The 18,964-nt window shown below is 42.3% G+C and overlaps 1 protein-coding gene across 1 annotated transcript in view; it reads left to right on the top strand.

Annotated features, from left to right (window-relative positions):
• The window catches only part of LOC135214871 (dnaJ homolog subfamily C member 2-like), an 89,781-nt gene that overhangs the window by 24,826 nt on the left and 45,991 nt on the right, over positions 1 to 18,964 (top strand). Inside the window, exons 3-4 of the mRNA XM_064249291.1 lie at positions 3,924 to 3,999; positions 10,749 to 10,957. Of these exons, the coding sequence (XP_064105361.1) occupies positions 3,924 to 3,999; positions 10,749 to 10,957 (285 nt within the window). The remainder of the gene's footprint in view (positions 1 to 3,923; positions 4,000 to 10,748; positions 10,958 to 18,964) is intronic.

The following is an 18,964-nucleotide window of genomic DNA, read 5'->3' as shown; positions in this document are numbered from 1 at the left end:
TTTTAGATTGCTAATTAGATGGCACGTTGAACGAAAACGGACAAAACGACCATTTTACAAAATTATGAAAAAATTCAAATTATTCGGAGAGTTTGGTCATGAAAAAAATAGATAAATTTAAATCTGAGGTAAAGGCTACCTGAAAGTTTTATGGCAGAAATATTCCAGCATCAAAGAATATAGATGGCAAAAATTGCCAGGTTTATCCCAAGTATAGCCATAGGCTATATAACAGATGAACTTTACAAAGTATTCGAGAGCGCTATAACAGATAGAATTTGTGCAGGAAATAAAATTTTTGAAGCATAATAAAGAGGCAAGATTTTAAAAAACCGGTTCAAGGAGGGCCAGTTGCAAAATCAAGGTGATGTGTCTTAATATATTCAGTCAGCGAGAAACGAAACAGCAAAAGTAAGAGAAACACATGTTTATGTTACGTGCTCATATAAGATATTTCACTGCTGACAGAGAGCTGGCTAATAAATTATTTTTAATAACATAGATGGAAAAACAAAACAAAAGAAACAATATCTGCTGCCTGGGAATTAACATCATGTACTGAAGACAGAGCGTTGGTAGAATTAGTTATTCTTAAAAACAATCTACAAAGTAAGGCAAATTTAACTTAAATAAATGTGTACCATTCGATTACACTGACACTTGGATTTCTTAAAGGACCAGAACGTTGCTATATAACAATGAAAGGCACATACAGTGCTTACCGAGGAAATAGTTAGCTATGGAAATAACATTTTCCAGTGGTACTTACGGAGAATTTTCATGAAGTTGTTACATATGCCACTTGATTATAAACTCAACATTAGCCCCTATCTGGTTTTCGATTTTGTTTCATTGTTAGTTGTCTCCTTTTTGTCATATAGGCTACTCGAGTTTGCCTACTGCATGCTATAGCTACGCTTGATTACTCGATGCCTGAGTGCTTGCAAGAGAATTTTGTGGAAAAAAGATCCGAGTGTCCAACAATCTGTTATTGTCACTTTGAAATTCTGTAATAGATTATGTATGATATTAACTACTTATAGTAGCCTACTATTACCGATTCAAAAAATAGAACGTTTAAAATGACGTATGCTTGTTATTGCCACTTTGAAATTCTGAAATAGATTATGTATGATATTTCTACTTATAGTACTATTGTCGATTAAAAAATAGAACGTTTAAATGACGTATGCGGACCAAATTTTGTGAAGGAAAAAACGTATACCCGTTTTCTGTGAATATTTTTAGGGCCATATGGAAGGAATTGTTCCTGAGTCTTCCCTGACATCCACCTTCTTGCAGCATCGTGTTGAGTCTAGTCTAACATGAAACGTAAATAAAAGGTGAAAAACTCAACGTAAATAAGTATGACAGTCGAAATGGAAAGCGAAGATTCAAATATCACAATTACTATCAAGAGACGTCTCACACGTAAGTACTATTGGAATATCACCCGCCGTTTAATTATAGGATAATAGCGACCTTGTTAAAGAGACGATGGCCATGTACCTACCTACTCAGGTTGGAAGAAGCCTGACCGAGACAATTTTTCCTTTTCCATGGCCAGCTCCTGTTACCGTTGGGTAGCACAGGTCGTTGGAATAGGGTTAGGCCACTAGCAAAGAATACGTAGCCCTTTGTATTAAGTATGCCCAGTAGCTTATTGTACTTTGCTCCTCCGTATTGCCGGGTACTAAGCCTAGGTAGGTAGCCTACTTGAAAAGCTGCTTGTTAGTATGACACCCTTATTCATTTTTGGCCGAATACATAAACCTTATATTTTTCTAATTGGCCATTTAGTGGGATGGTAGTGTGGTTTAGCCTATCCTGTGCATATCTGAACGTTATTTTGTATGCAAACCACCAAATTATGCTTCTATTGATAGGAATTTAAAAATCTCAAAACAAACCTACCTAGTGCACGAGTCGTCCACGGGAGAAACAAATCCACAGTTAGTATAAATGTAATATATTTAAACAATCTAAAACTATAAGGATAGGGTAGACTAGGTACTATCCCCGCGGCGGCTCAGACTATGGCAGTTGCGGTTTTTCTAGGGTAAAAAACCGCCTGGTACAGGGGTGGACCATGTACGATCAATGTGTAAAACCCCAAGAAAAGTACATTATAACGCGTCCTGACACCGGAGTAGAGGTCGTTGAGCTCCGTTTCTCCCCATAACAACAAGCACGTCTGATGCCCATCTCGATTTCAGGACGCGTTATAATGTACTTTTTTTGGGGTTTTGGTACACATTGATCGTACATGGTCCACCCCTGTACCATGCGGTTTTTTTACCCTATGCAGTTTTACCTACTGAACAAGAATTGTAAGTAAATATTTATTTCAGACAACTGTAATTAAACCTCAGGGCCAGTACTAAACACGCCGAAATACATTGGACGCCCCAATCCCTAGTGGATGTCGTATCCGCGGTTACGTTCCTTGCAGTCCGTGCGGACTGCTTCTGTAGAAATACCAAGGATAGCTTTCGGGAATCTGTTTCATTCCCTTGATAAGGCGAACCAACCAAACGATTCCCGAAAGCTATCCTTAAAGTAGGTAGCTGTTGCATTTAGTAGGTATGTGGACAAGTAGCAATTACAGTTATTTAGCTTAGGTATAGCCTTATGTTAGGCTAAGAGTGCACAGCACTATAATTTGATTGTCCTTATTGTAGCCTGATTAAAAGTATGGTAAATGTAAAGGAGACAGTGTCAGTCAGGAAGATATCCTTTATTGGTTCAATTTTTTTCCAATCAGTGTAGAAAGGGCTAGTACCTGATAATGCAGAGAGGTAAGACATTTGAGAAATTTACGGAGATGATGTGAAATTTGCTGTCTGTTCTCAAATATTTTTCTTTCCATCCTGCAAGGAGGTGGTGCTAAATGCACAGTCCCTTGGAGCTAAACTGTTGATATCATAAGGGTTTATTTATGTTTCTATGAAGAACGTTTTTAAGACATTTTTATAAGTTCTCAGTGCATAAAGAAAAGGCAAATCAGGATTAAGCATGGACAGCAGGAGATACATGGGAGGATTCTGAAGAAGAAATAAAGATTATCCTTAAGCTAAAGCAAGAATGGGAGAACAGAAACTGTAAAGCCTTTGAAGAAATTAGATGAAAAATGTAGAATCCTAAGAACGGTACTGGAATGTGCAATTTTTATTAAAAGAATTTTCAATTTCCCTCTTTTTCAGCTTTGATACAGGTAGAAGTTGAGCCAGTTGGTCGCTGGTTCCATGCATATGAAGCTCGAAGGTTACGTGGTCACCTCATATCCTCAGCTGGTGAGAGTGAAGATGAAAGTGAAGAAGAAGAAGCTCCAGAGGTAGAGATTGAAGATGATATACAATACCTTAGATCCTTAATCCAGCTGAATGGAAGGTAAGACCTAAATTAACTTTAGTCACAGGCATATCAGTACACCATATTCATTTATATTAAAGGGGACTATTTCAACAGAATGTATATTTGTAGAAATAATGCAACCTTGATTTTTGTAAAAAATTTTCTTAAGTGAAATTTAAAAAAAAAAAAAAGGAGTAGTTCATCATGTACATTAAATTTGTATGTCAATATTTCTTTTCTGGTTTTAGACAGAAATTTGTCATTCTTGTATTTTGTGGATTTTAGTAATTTCTTTTATATAATCACTTTCAAGTTGGTAGGAAGCGGGGATACACAGAACTTTTGTTAAGTTCAGTTTTTTTTTTTTTCTTTTTTTTTGAGGAAATGCTGTATAACCCTTTTTTATTTTTAATAACCTGGAATCTCCAAAAGTGCAATGTGACATGCATATATAGCATTGAGATGTAGTAAATGCCATGTTAAATATCTAAATAGTATGTCTTTATACAGTTCATCTTGTTTTACTTAACATGTATAGATAGCTGCATACTCTTAATTTACTTTTACAGGATCAAGATCATTATGCAGTATTAGGTTTGAAAAAGTATCGTTGTAAGGCATCAGATGAAGATATTAAAAGAGCACGTGAGTGATATTTTTCTGTTGAATTTATTTGTAGACTGTAGGCGGTTACATAGAGGCAGCTCAGCATGCTTATTACATTTTCTTGGTTTGGTTGTAACATTCATTAGAATGTGGAGAGTTACTGAGTGAAATGCAATACACTACATTGTTTTGTTATACATATTCTACTTCTAGTATATAAGGCAATCTTTTTTTCTTTTTTTTCTGGAAAAAATTCATGGAAAATCAGTCTCCACCTTATTTGGTCTCGGTCAGAGTCAGTTTTATCATCTGGGCTACTAGCAGGTGGTGGGTTTTGAGATGTGGTTCTGGTAAACTGAAGTCTAGATCTCCTCTACAAAATAATTATTGGATCACTTATGAGTTATTAGTACGTAACTGCTTTTTGTAACAATTACCTGTATAAATAGTAGCTTTTTTTTTTATACAATACGTGATGGAAACCTCAGATGTAAATGCAAACCACCATAGTGATATCTTATAAACCAAGGTAGACAGCACAGATTTAAGAGTTGTGTATTTTAATGAATTGTTATACTTGGCAACTTTCAATATTCCGTTTCCCATTACAGCAACTCAGACCTCATCCTTGCTCAACGACTATTTCTAAGGTGGATATATTTGTTAGGCTGGTCTTGTTAGAAGTGATGCATTTTGAGGATAAATCTCCCAGAGTGAATTAGTTTAAAGTACAGTTTAGTCTAAGTTGGAAAATAAATGAAATTAACTGATAAATATCTTATAAGTTTTGGTGCAGGCTGTGCAGTTTCCATTAATTTTTTATAAGCTCAGAACCCCATAGCATCTGGGAAGTGGTGGGGCTACTTATCAAGAGAGTATAAAATAAAAAAATAAATAATGTATAAAAAATGTAAAATATATGGTATATGATGGTAATGTTAATGACTTTGTTTTAAAATGAATGAAAATGGTCTTATGATCGGCATTTTTATGATTTCTAAATACATTGTTCCCTGATGTATAGTAGATCTACAAAAAAGAGATTTTAAGAGTTTGAAAATTTTTAACCACTGTTAATAAATGAACAGCACAATACATACATCAGTGTTGAATGTGCTGGTTTTAAAATCACTAGGCTCTTGTTTGTCAGTAGAGTATCATAAAGTGATATATGATTCATTAGGATATAGTAATAAAGTTGGAATACTTATACAGTACTATACAATAAAACAAAAAATAGCTCAAAATTTTGTCTTAAGAGGAAAAAAAGCAATGAGACTAGTATTTAATATGATATCGAAAGTGTTGTTAGCCTACTGTTTTTGGGACAGTAAAGTGATTTGGTAATTTTTGTTTAGTACCTTAACATAAATAAATACATTGGTATGAAATATCCATAGTGGTTCATAATATGTATTTGATGAGGAGAGATAGACTTCAGACTAGGCAGACAGACATATATTTTGCAGTGTTCTGTAACATTTTAATGTGAAAGCATATGATACAATGGCAAATCAATAATAATTCTGCCTTATAAAATCACTGTATGTATTCTTGTTTATTTTTTTTCTAAGTGTAGTTCATTTAGTTGACTGGTAATGAGCACTATATTTAACAAAAGTAAGGGGTTTGTGGTCAAACTTTTTAATATTGCAATACACCCCCTGAACACCTGAACTAGCCCTGGTCACTTACCAGCCCGAACCATCATTTATTAAAAATTTACCAAATCTTTGGTTAAAATAAACGATCAGTGTTGCCAATCTCCTGGCAAACACCCTAGTTACCAGCCCACCGCTAGTAGCCCTGCCTCACGGGCCGGTCACACCTGCCCTCTCACGTCAATCACTTATCGTTCGCGGTGGAGTACAGATGTACCCACAGCGAACTCCTTTTTGGTCTTGCTAGCCTTCATTTGCACCTTTGATTTGATTGATTTTGGTGACGAATTACGCATCCCTTTGGATTACGGTGGATTGCTCTTAATACCTTGCCATCAGACATTGATTCTGCAAAGGAAGAAACAACTCAAGCTACGACAACGACTACTGCATTCTCGGCCACGACCATCAGAGAAAACGACGAGCGGTATTTCAACAACGTATCGTCTTTGCCAACAATGCAAGAAAAGGATGAGTACCCTATGACACGATAGTCATTCCTTATGCGTAAATTGTAGGCCAGTTCAATATAATGTAAAGACCAGATGTTTGGAATGTCAGGAGTGGTCTTCGGACCATATGTTAGGGTATCTCAAACATAGGAAAGGTCTCGTATTAAGAAGTAAGTGCAGGCAGGAAGAGACTAACGTAGATCAAGATAAAGATTTAGAGACAGTGCTCTTTAAGAGACTTGAGAGTAGGCTGACATCGAGTATGACATCTGTTACCGATTTTATGTCAAGATTAAGTGAGGATAGATCGAGCAATAGGGATACTGAAAATTACTAATCGTTCTTTTCCAGCTCCCCTGCCTGTTCCAGAACCAGCCCTAACCGGTGCTGGGGGTTATGGGGATCCGCAAGCCCACAGGGCAGGATCCGCCGTCCCCCCTGGCGCAGAGCAGGTAGTGTTGGCAGCAGATTCCCCTTCCCTCGATGTGTAAGTTCTCAGGATGATAAAAACTTAGGTCAGATATAGACGAGTAGGGATAATAGGCTACATAGTGTTTAGTTTAGGAAGAGAGTGCAGGCTTCTTCGGGTCGGTTTCTATTAAAAGTAGTAGTTTATAGAGGCACAGTGTCCTTAGAGCATCTTTAGGCTTTTTCCTGCTTCGAGTTCCTTGCATCAGAAGCTTTTAGGCCATGGTGTCTTTCAGATATGCTCCTTCGTCTTAAGGTTACTTTCCTTCTAACTTATACGATACGATAAATGTTAATATCAACTAATTCTCCGTTCACTGACATATTGACTTACGATATTCAGTATGGGAGAGAAATCGAATAAAATTAACTACGGTTAGCCTAGTGTTCACGATGATATATCGTATGCATATTCAGTAGCCTAGCCTAAAGTATTCGCCTGTACAACATATCGGGAGTTATTTTTATATTGGCTAACGCTGTAGGCTCAAGGCATTCTGACTTCGGATAATTCAGTACAGGTGTAATTGAAAACGAAACGAGAATCCGATCTGAGGATAATTAATATGAATGTAATCGAACAGAATTTAGATCGGATTCTGTCCGACCTAAAGCATTATAATTCTCCGTTCAATGCATATTGACTTACGATATTCAGTATGGAGAGAAATCGAATAAAATTAACTACGGTTAGCCTAGTGTTCACGATGATATATCGTATGCATATTCAGTAGCCTAGCCTAAAGTATTCGCTGTACAACATATCGGTAGTTATTTTTATATTGGCTAACGCTGTAGGCTCAAGGCATTCTGACTTCGGATAATTCAGTACAGGTGTAATTGAAAACGAACGAGAATCCGATCTGAGGATAATTAATATGAATGTAATCGAACAGAATTTAGATCGGATTCTGTCCGACTAAAGCATTATAATTGTGTTATATGTATCATCATATTAGCGTAGTATAAACACTAACTTGGCAGTCATTCACGCTGGAATCAGCGGATGACGAATACGGGTTTGCGTCGCCGTATCCATCTCATTTTCTCCTGGTTGCCTAAAATAAAAAGACTAACGTAACAAACACTCACTTATGCCAAGTTTATGCAAACTTCTTGAAGGAGACGTGTTTTCAACTATGTTGACATTTAAACATAGTTAATGATGGTATCTATCTGACATATAATCAGATGTCAGATATAAGAAATTCGTATGTATGACGTCTTCATACGTTTAACAGACTATTGCCGTCAGTAATTACATTGCGCTTATGTCAATTACAGTTACAAATTATTAGTCATATTATCAAATTACAATGACAACTGAAATTAGTATTAGGCCTAATAAAGTAATTTAATTACCTTTCAATATTATTTATTACTTTTCAATTAAATTACAATTACACTAGCTGTTGTCAAACAGCACTATTGTAAGGAGGTTTGGCTTAGACAGACAAGGAATGCCGGCCCTAGTCTGTTTTTTTTTTTTTTTTTTTTTTTTTTTTTTTTTTTTTTTTTTCCCTTGTTTTTTTTTTTTTTTTTTTTTTTTTTTTTTTTTTTTTTTTTTTTTCTTGGCTCCAGATTCAACCATATCACTTGGTCTCGGCTAATGTTTTTGTCCCTAGTTAGCATATTAATGAATATCTGGATACTTAACTTATGGAACGAAGTCATACTGTTCAAGTCTTACGATGTAATTTAAGACCAAAATTTGACTGATACGTCTCATTGGAAGCTAGTTTTTTCCCTCCCTCGGGTTAGATGGCGTTAATTAATTCCGATTCCGTTGCGTTTTTCACTCGTTTTCATAGGTTTTACGAACTTACACTTTATATACTTTATTAATCCTTTGTCTGTGTGAAAACAACGGTAATGAGCTCTTTCATGCTATTAGTTTCTTTTACACGGCTGCGTTTGAATTCATACAAAAGCTCGGGACTTCTGTCCAGGTTGCTGATGCACGTAATTTTGCCTTATTAGCTTCAGCTGCATTTATAACATGAATACAGTAATTACCGTCGCACGCGGATGAATACAATAAACGGATGTTGCTGTCGGATTCGATTACTGTCACGCTGATCAATGCAATAAGTGATGTTGTTATAGGAGTCGATCGCATTAGCAACAAGTTCTCGTTCGGTTGTTCATAGCTGTACGGAGTTATACGGGTATATTATCGTTAAGATAATACCCTTTTAATTAGAAGAGGTGTGCATTTTACGGAAGTGGAGATGTTAGACGATTGTAATTCTCTCTCTCTCTCTCTCTCTCTCTCTCTCTCTCTCTCTCTCTCTCTCTCTCTCTCTCTCTTCCCTGATTTATATTCTCTCTCATTAGACGATTTGTATTTTCTCTCTCTCTCTCTCTCTCTCTCTCTCTCTCTCTCTGCTCTCTCTCTCTCTCTCTCTCTCTCTCTCTCTTTTACTTTTGTGATTTCATATTCTCTCATCTATTTTCCACGCTCTCCTAACACTGGACTCATTGTGCAACAGAGTTTTTCTTCCTGTCACACCTTTTCAAACTTTGTCAATTTCCCTTCAGCGCTGACTGACCTCATAGGCTCCCAATACTCAGCCTTTGGCCTAAATTCTATTTTTAAACCCAACACCTCTTGCTGCCTGAGTTAGTATTAGAGTAGGGAGCGAATATTAGGAATATGTATAAGGTATTCATGATATATATCACGAGGGATTTTAAGTATTAGGACAGATAGGAAAGAACATGTCTGGGTCTATCTGAGGGATTTCTTCCAAGTGCCAACCAGCAGAGTAACAGACAGGCAGGTACAAACACTTTACAAGAGAGGACACACTACGATCGACGACACCGTCGCAGACGCACCGATGGCATGGTTGTCTCCTCCCGTACATGAGAGGCCAAAGGCCACATGGGAGGTCTTCAGATTCCCTCCATACATGAGAGGCCGAGAGCCACATGGAGTCTTCGATTCCCTCCATTACCATAAGGCCGATACATGGGTCTTCAGATCCATACATGAGCAAGCCACATGGGAGGTCTTCAGTTTTTCCTCTACTCAGGTGAGGCACATAGCCAGCTGAGAGGAAACAGGTTTGTATCCCTCCCGCACTCAATGAGTTTTGACCTTAGGGTAGAGGTGCAGGGAGTTTTTCCCTCCACATATGGGAGGCCTAGAAGGCCACACATGGGAGATTAGTTTGGACGAGTGACAAATGAACTTGAGACTGACTCGCGTACTCAATTATATTGACTGACAACTGGTACAGTGGAGGGCCGGGCAGATTTGATTCCCCACCTCCAAATTAATGTTGTTAATCGGGCTAGTTCAGGTGTTCAGGGGGTGTATTGCAATATGAAGTTTTTATTGTAAAAACTAATATTGTAATACCTACCTGAACACCTGAATGATTCCCACCCTCCTCCCCTCTCATACAGAGTTAATACCTACCTGAACACCTGAATGATTCCCACCCTCCTCCCCTCTCATACAGAGTTATTGAGTTATGATTGACGTGAGAGGGCAGTGGGCTGGTAACTAGGTAACGAGGGTGTTTGCCAGGAGATTGGCAACACTGATCGTTTATTTTAACCAAAGATTTGGTAAATTTTTAATAAATGATGGTTCGGGCTGGTAAGTGACCAGGGCTAGTTCAGGTGTTCAGGTAGGTATTACAATATTAGTTTTACAATAAAAACTTCATTTTTCAAACCAAGAAGAGTACTGTTTTTTTCATGTACCAAGGTTTGTCTGTAGTTATTATTAAAGTATTTTGTAGTGTTTTAATGAAATTGTTGTTTATAAATACTAGCACTTTATTTGAATACATTGCCAGACACAATATATGTTGAAATTCAAAAGTTTTCGGTCTCATTTTGGAGGCCATTGTGTTTACAAATACATAATATTTTGGATTACAGCATCAAGTTTGTAATTATAGTCAACTTGTGCATTGTGGAATTCATGTAAGTTTTACAGAATGCTGTATTATAATTTGGCTATCATGGTACATTCATGAAGGGATATAATCATTAATAATCTATGAAGATGAATACTGTGTGAGTAAAGAAATGGAAATATGAATAGGGAAAGAGAGTTAGTATCTTTCATCTTGAAAGAAGTGTTATATTCTGAAATAAGTAAGATGATGTGAATCTGGAAATAGTAAAGAGAAAGACAGAACCCCTGTTGTATGTATTCTGATTCTGTATTATTATTTTTTTTTTTTAGATCGAATGATGGTTCTTAGACATCATCCAGATAAGAGAAGAGGAGCTGGTGAGGAAGTTAGGGTTGATGACGATTATTTTACCTGCATTACTAAAGCTTATGAGATTTTAGGAGATCCAATAAAGCGTCGTTCTTATGATTCTGTAGATCCAGAGTTTGATGATGATATCCCATCCGTAAATGCAAATAATAAAACTAATTTCTTTAAGGTACAGTATGTTTTTTGCAGTGTATTTCTATTGCATGTGCTGTTTAATGTTAAAATGATTTGGTTATAATTGAAAATTTAATTTGTCATAACTTGAATTTGTTTTAACCCTTAATGGACGGGTATGCTCATATGATGATCTATAGCAGTTTTTGAGCGATGGACGGGCTAACTCATATGAGCAATAATAGTCACTTTCAACTTCGCTAGAAGATACAGAAAATTTTTTAGAATTTTTACTCTTATACCATGTGCATTTGCATATCTTCCTCTTTCCATTATGTGTTTTTTTTTTTTAATTTGGCCAACTAAAGTTTGCCCGGGGGATGTAAATAAAAAATTGTCTCCCATGTGCCGGAGGGGTTTCGGAGTGAGCGCAGAAGCGGAAAAAATATTTTTTTCAAAAAATCACAGCGCGCTAAGTTTTCAAGATTAAGAGTTCATTTTTTCATTTTTGGCTCCTTTTTTTGTCAGTGCCTGAAGTTTAGTATGCAACCATCAGAAATGAAAAAACATTATCATTATCATATATAAATAATGCGATATATGATAGCGCAAAAACGAAATTTCATATATAATTGTATTCAAATCGCGCTGTGCGCAAAAGGTTGAAGGTAACAAGTTACTTTTTTTTTCGTTGTAATGTATACTAAATTGTGATCATTTTGGTATATAACACATTGTAAAACGATAAAAGCAACACAGAGAAAATATTATCACAAAATAATGCATGAATTCGTAACGCGCGCACATAAACAAATATTTTTTCAAAAATTCACCATATATCTAAATATTGTCCTAGAGACTTCCAATTTCTTTCAAAATGAAGAAAAATTATTCAATATTTACTATACTGTAAAGAGTATTAGCTTACAATTGCAGTTGTTCCGATACGTAATACAAACCCTCGGTCCTTTAACAATAGGAAGTAAGCTAGTGGCAGCTGGAACGGTCGTAAGCTTCGAACAAGGGGAGAACGGTAGTTAACTGCTTGTCCGATCGTCGCGCGCCGCAGCGACTGGGAGGTAAACACAAATCACTTTTGCTTTCGGCCGCGGGTGTGAAGAGACGTGTTCGTCATCGCTCTCTGCCCGCTTCATCGTCGTACTATGCTTTGTTTATATTGTGTTTTCTACTAATGGTTTGTTTGACTTGAAAATGAAACTGTAAGTACACTGTTTTCATTTTCATTACTTAATTATGAACCAACATGGAGTTATCGCCGTAGATGCGGCGATTTCCTCTCTTTTCATGAATTGAACCCTTGAATTATGGTCTCGGTGCCGAGGGCGGGGGGCGCGCTCGCGCCGAGTCATGTATTTGGGCGAAAGTGTGTAATTGAAAAATGTAAGTACTCTTTTCATTATATTTTTGCCCTGTGCGTTCGTTACCGAGAGTGTGATTGCGCTCGGCACGAGCCTTTTAATTTTGTATAATAGAATGCAATGAAAGTGGATTCGCAATTGCAATATTCTTTTCATTTTCATTTATTTATTGCATGAAATTTAATTTGGATCAATTTTCGTTCTTACCCGGGAATTGATCCTTACGATTTTTTTTTATGTGAAATGAAATCGCAAGTGCAGTATTCTGTTTCATTTTCATATATATTTTTATGATAGCATCATATTATTGGATCAAGTTTCCGTTCTTACCCGGGAATTGATCTTTTCTCCTTTAAGTTCTATGAAGTGAATCGCAAGGGCAGTATTCGTTTCATTTTCATATTACTTTTCACTGCTGTGCGGGGGGGTAGGGGGAAGCGAAGGTCTGCCGGGAAGTCGTCGGAAAGCTCTCCCGCGACTCCCTTGGTATCCCGATTCTTCGTCTTCCTTCCTGCCCCCCGCCCTCAGCTTCTTCATTGTATTTTGTATTTGGGGTTCTTCCTTGCGTTCGGGTGGGCATGTCTTCCCCCCGTGCGTGAGGTAACCCCTCTTACTAATCTATCTATGTTACCGCAGGTGCTACATCCGTGGGAGACGACCTTGGATGTAGATGTAGATCCTCACGAGGTTTGTACTCGTTGTCGGGGGCGAGAGTGCTCCCGCAACGAGCCCTGTGTAACGTGTTATGCATTGGTACCGACGGCGCAGTGGTGCTGACGAGGGCACAAGAAGTCATCGGAAAGTCCAGTGACTCCTTTGGTAACGGACAATTCGTCCTCTTTCCTGCCCCCCGGCCAGCCCCCACGTTTCGCGCCTTCCCCTGCGGGGGGGGTAGCGGAGTCCTTCTCCTCTCTCGATCCGTCGAGTGTGGAGGAGGGCGCCCGCTACCCGGACGTCCAGTTGTACTCGGGTCTTCCGTCCGCTCTGGGTGGGGTTCTTCTCCCCCCAGGCGCGAGGAAGCCCCTCTAACTAACCCGACTGTTGCTTCCGCAGGTGTGCCATCAGCGAAGGACGACCTGGGACAGGTGTGGGAGTCGCTGGGACTGCAGGGAGTGCCGAGCATACAGGGGTTGATTCAGCGGTTGGCTGGGGGTCGGCAGTGGTCACTCATGGTACGGTAACCACTACAAAAAACCACAATCTCGACACCAGCATATGAGATGCCACCGCACCTGGTGTACACCACACAAGTCATGTCGGTAACACCCACGGCTGCAATCCAGAAACCAATTCCTGCCGTGCCAAAGAGGACGGTGCCACCGCCACCTGGGTTCTTTGTATTTGCCGACCCGGACTTCCGCTGCCCAAAGATACCCCCTGGACCTGCCGCCAGTGCCGAGGATGACGGTAGCTGCCGACAGGACGCCTGGCTCTCCCTGTGGTACCTGCCGTGCCTGCCCGTACCTGTTGCTGTCCCAGCCGCTCATTCCCTTTCAGATCAGGTGCCTGCTGCTCATTCACTTTCAGATGTTCCTGCTGTTCCTGGACCTGTTCCTGTTGTTCCTGCTGTTGGTGGTGCTGTCACAGTCTCAGGTCTTTCCGGACAGGTGCAGTCGGCCCTGTTGCTTCGGCAACTGCCCCGGCTCCCTCCTGGATGGAAGACCTGACGTCTGTCCTGCGGAGCCTGGCGAAGAAGAAGAGAAGAAGAAGGAAGGTGTCGTCGTCGTCTTCTTCGTCTCGTCTGCTGCCTCTCCTTCCCCTTCGACTTCTAAGGCCAAACAGCCGAAAAAGAAGAAGAAGGTTGCCTCCTCCCCCCCTAAGAAGACTCCTTCGGGATCTTCTAAGGGCCCGGCGGCTCGCTCAGGCGAGCTGGGGAGCTCTTCTGCTGGTCCTCCTGTTCCTTCGGGAACGGGGCCCGTCGCTTCTTCTGCAAAGAAGAATAGTCGACGGGGACCAGAGGTGCACCAGCCTCGGCTGGTGCGTCCTCACCTGGTGCTAGCGGTTCTGCCGCTAAACCAGGTTCCGTCTCGGCCGCTTCTCGTTCGCGAGAAGCACCGATGTGGACGCTCTTCCAAAGAAGACCGTCCAGCCAAAGTTTTGACGCCCGAGCTCGCTCGCCGTCAAGACAGCGGCGCGGAGCAGAAGACTGGCGAGAGTCGTGCACACGACTCTCGCCAGGCCAGTGGACGCTCTCGCAGCGATCAACTGGCTGCTCGGGCTGACGTGACGGTCGCTGACCAGCCAGGGGGGTTGAGGCGAGGAAGGAGTCCCCCGCGGCCGCCCGGTACCAGCCACGGCTGGTACCAGCGACTCGACGCGCCGAGAGGACGTGGCCGGTCTCGACGCGACAGAGAGCCTAGCAGGTCACCCGTCCGCCGCTCCCGATGGGACCGGGCGGAGGGAGACGGTGACCAGCGGCAGCTCGCCTGACGCTAGAGATCGGTCTCGACGTTCTCAGCCGAGCCAATCGCCCCAGGCGAGCGGTAAGGCTAGGCTTGCTGCTCGACCGTCACCGCGGGTTGACGATCAGCAGCAGCCCTCCACGCACGCTGGGTCCTGCCAGCGAGCGAGGGGGAGCGTCAGGTCTGCCTCTCCCGTACCTTCAACCTCCTCGGGCTATACCGGGAGGAGCGAGGTGTACCGAGGAGCGATCACGAGAGGTGCGCCGCTCGGTGAGCCCAGCTATGACGCCGTATGGACCAGGCACGGTTCCAGGACCGACCAGGACATACGCGCAAGTAGCTGAAGGCGACCGTCAGGGCATCTGCCGCTGTTCCTCCTTCTGAAGGAGGAGTATCTCGGGATCTGTTCTTGTTGGAGGGACTGGACGGTCCTACTCCGCAAGACACGGTTACTCCCGAGATACAGAGGAATTTGCAGAAGTCATTAAGCTGATTCGTCAGCATAATGACCTTGCGGAAGGATTGCCGCTCCCACCAGCAGAGCCCACGTCTCTGCTCGAGTCGTTTTGGGGCCCGAGAGGGAACCCAAACCGACGGTGGGTCTGCCGCGATCGGAACTTGCCGATTCTGTCTCGAACCAGAGTCTCTCGTCTCCGGACAAGAAGGCTCTCTCAGTTCTGGCCGGTCGATCAAGCTACTTCCACCTCCTCTACTGCTGACAGCAGCGTTTCTACGTGTCTTCGGACACCGTATTTGAATACTCCTTCGGTCCTCCTGAGAGGTTTTCGACCTCGACGAGGACTGGAATGAGTTCCGGAGGACGGTATCGGCTCTCTCCTGTCAGGTGTCGATCAGCCCCACCCAGACGACGTTCACAGTGGCGGCAGACCCTTACCTACAGTGAGAGTTCGTAACCCTCCGCGGGAAAACGTTTTCTCCTGACGATACGTTTTCCCAGACTCTGTTCCTACTCTTCTCCAACTGCTAGTTCCACTGGGAAGGCGAGCGAGTATCCAATTCCTCCCCCATTCCCTCTCTCCTTACGGTTACGAGGGAAAGGGGAGGGATCCTACAGAGATTTCTCTGTAGGATCCCACGTTCGGGACTGCGCTACCGGGGGGACCTTTCGGGTCCTACCTGACGAAAGCCCCCGGTCGTTGAGGAGGAAAATCCTGCCCCATTCTCGATTTCTTCCTACGGGAATCGAGAGGACCACCAGCCGATATCGTTTGGCGAATTCGGTGGGGGTTTCGCAGACTGCTTAGAATTCTACGGAATTTCTAAACGCATTCAGTGTTCGAGTTTTACGATCTCCAATACTTAAGGCGAGACCCACGGTCCAAAGTGAGCGAGACTGAAGAATCCCCGATATACACGATCATCCGGGAAAACCTCGCCTATGCTCGAATTCCTGGAATTTCTAGCATTGGAAGAAGACTGCTGCTTAAAGAAAAAGAAAACTATCTCACAGTAGGCGACCAACTTGGACTAGAGAAGATCAGACGGGAATATCCAGTTTGGCTTTGAACTATCGTCTTAGTATTCGTTCACCATTGAAAAAAGCTTTCCTTCGAGGAAGACTTCTCCTTCACTCTCTTTGATAGAGATCGAAGGTGGTCGATCTCCAATCCTTATTTTGTTTTCTTGAAGGAAAGAATTTAGGATGGAGATCGTTGTTCAGAATCCTACAAATATACTACGTATATTAACCTCGCGACATGATTCTACTAAGCAGTTGAATTGTCGAGGGGTAGGCGCATATCCTAGTGAAACTACGGATTGCGACTTATAAGAGAAGTATTCTAATTGAACTGCAACTCGGGGTTGCCTGCAACCTCCCAGGAGTTTTCAGTTTCAATTTTAGATACTTATGGTTTTGTCACGACAACACCATTTCAACTGTTATATTTACCGAAATTCGTTTCGCCTAAATATAATTGCTCGAGGCATATCTTTTATGCTCGGTAGTTCTAGCCAAACGCATTCCTTCGTGGAATAATGGATTACCTGGCAACTCAGGATGACGAGCGTCAGCGAGAGCTCAGGCTCAACTACTGCGTATTGAACTGCCTGATAGCAGCTCAGTATCAGCTGGGCCTCCGATATGCACGGTCATGTATGTCTCTCTGCCCTGCTTTGATTGACTACCGAACCGTATCTCTGCCCAACAATCATGGACTTAGGTCTCTGATTAACGGGGATTCTCTGCAATAATGAAGGACCCATCTACTGCTGTGACGCTAGATTCCATCGCCTTCGACATTGCGAGAATTTTCAACAGAGATATCTCTTGGACTCTTTCATCTTCTGTTTACCGCACGGTAACAGAAGTCTGTACAAGTCTCCCGCTGCATCGCACTGCGATAATGCGAATGATTTTGCAGACATCTGAGTTTGTCTTCAAAATATCTCGTTTATTCGTAGGTATACAATTGTTCATTGTTCAACCCGAATTACGAGATGTGTCAGAAGACATTGCCAACTCTCCGACCTGATAGCTCTACTTCCAAATGTTCAGCCCATGAGAAGCAGTTCTTCAAGGCGGCTTTCCCCTGTGTTTTCATTACTGAAGAACGCCCCGCTTTCATTGCAACTACGACTTCTCACCGGACAGCAAAATGAAATAGCGGTTAGCGTTTTCAGTCATTTGTAAGCACAGGTTATGAATCTTGAGAATCCTTCTCTCGATTCATCTGTGAAGACGTAGGTTGCATTCAATATCTACCTTCGTCTTCAACGGTACATAGTGTTGTTTCTCCTTAGCTGAGATCAACAACCATGAGAGTTTTTACCTTCAGGGACCTCGGTCTCTAGAAGGCAATTGACTTTCGCCTGTTGGGCACATGCCTTAAGAGAATCATCACCTCGCTGTCCGGCATTGGTGACAAACAAATACATTATTTGTTTGGTCTCTCGGCATAACCCTTTAAAGGCGAAGGTCACGTGACTTACTCGGATGCTTTGACAACTTGCCTCCTACCGAACGCAGTCAGTCGGCAGCTGTCAGAACGGCCGAGTCAGTTACGAACTACGCTGTTGACTTAGTTCGGTTGTTACAGAGCAATCATTACTTCGTTTAATAGCTTGTCACAGTACCCATACCATTGACACCCACCATGGAGTGTCGGTGTCCTATCCAACTACCGAGAACTTCGCTGCATGGGGATAGGAGGATGCGAGAGACTTCGTTGCTAACGGACAGACCAGTATGGGTACTGGGACATCCCAACCGAAGTAGAAGAAGAGGGATAGGTCATGCGACTATTTCCTTCTTTTCCTCTGAGGAACTGCATGACTTCTCCTGCGAAGTCAAGCATCCAGGGGTGATGGGGATCCGTGACGCTCGATTTCGTACCGAACTTCGTAGCGAAGACTCAGAACCCTTCGGTCCCTGACGATTGGTTCGAGTCGTTCACAATCCCCTCCCTAATGGACTTCACCGCCTTCGATGCGAAGGAGATGCTGCCTTGTCCGCAAGAACTTCTCCTTGGCGCAGGTACTGAAGGCAGGGGTCTGGTCCAACCAGACCACATGCCCTTCCTTCTACCTTCGGGATATTGCCCACAGGTCTTGGATCTTTTTCCCTTGGGACCGGGTTGGTGGCTGCTCAACACGTTGTGTAGCGAACCCAGACCCTCGCGGCTGAACAGCATCGAGTCCTGGTGTGACCGTAAGAATGGATGGTGAATGAGAGTGTGACTGGCTCCTCTTCCCATCTTTTTCTTCCCTCTACCTGTGGTTAGAGGGACACGGTCGTCACCCTGCTGGATAAGGACAAGATGCAGGTGAGCTACTTAACAGAGCCCATCCTATCCCATTTCACTAGGGATAGGAGCGTATATCCACCACTTCCTCCAACGGGGGAAGGGGGAGGAAGTGGATGCCAGCTTGAGACAACCCATACTTTATGTTGCCTCTTGCAAACAGGAACAAGTTCGTGCTTGCTGGTACGAAGAGATACGCTTGCCTCTCTCTTAGTACTCGGCCCAGAGGTCTGACCATTGATCCTGCGGTGCACACCCCGATCAATCGGACAGAGGCTTGGATCCCTCCCTCGCTCTTACGACCAGGGAGGCATTCCAGGGATGGACGAACACCAGTCTGTTCATCAAAAGACTCAGATTCCTCCCACCAAGAAGTGAGTCTTCCTATTGTTAAAGGACCGAGTTTGTTACGTATCGGAACAAATGACAATTTGTCGAAAATTGCATTTTTCCTAACTATACAAACCTGAGGTCCTTTACATATAGTCCCTCTCATGCCACCCCTCACTCTGCGTAT

Source organism: Macrobrachium nipponense, chromosome 46 (genome assembly GCF_015104395.2).
Source record: "Macrobrachium nipponense isolate FS-2020 chromosome 46, ASM1510439v2, whole genome shotgun sequence".
NCBI lineage: Eukaryota > Metazoa > Arthropoda > Malacostraca > Decapoda > Palaemonidae > Macrobrachium > Macrobrachium nipponense.
This window is presented reverse-complemented; position numbering and strand designations above follow the sequence as displayed.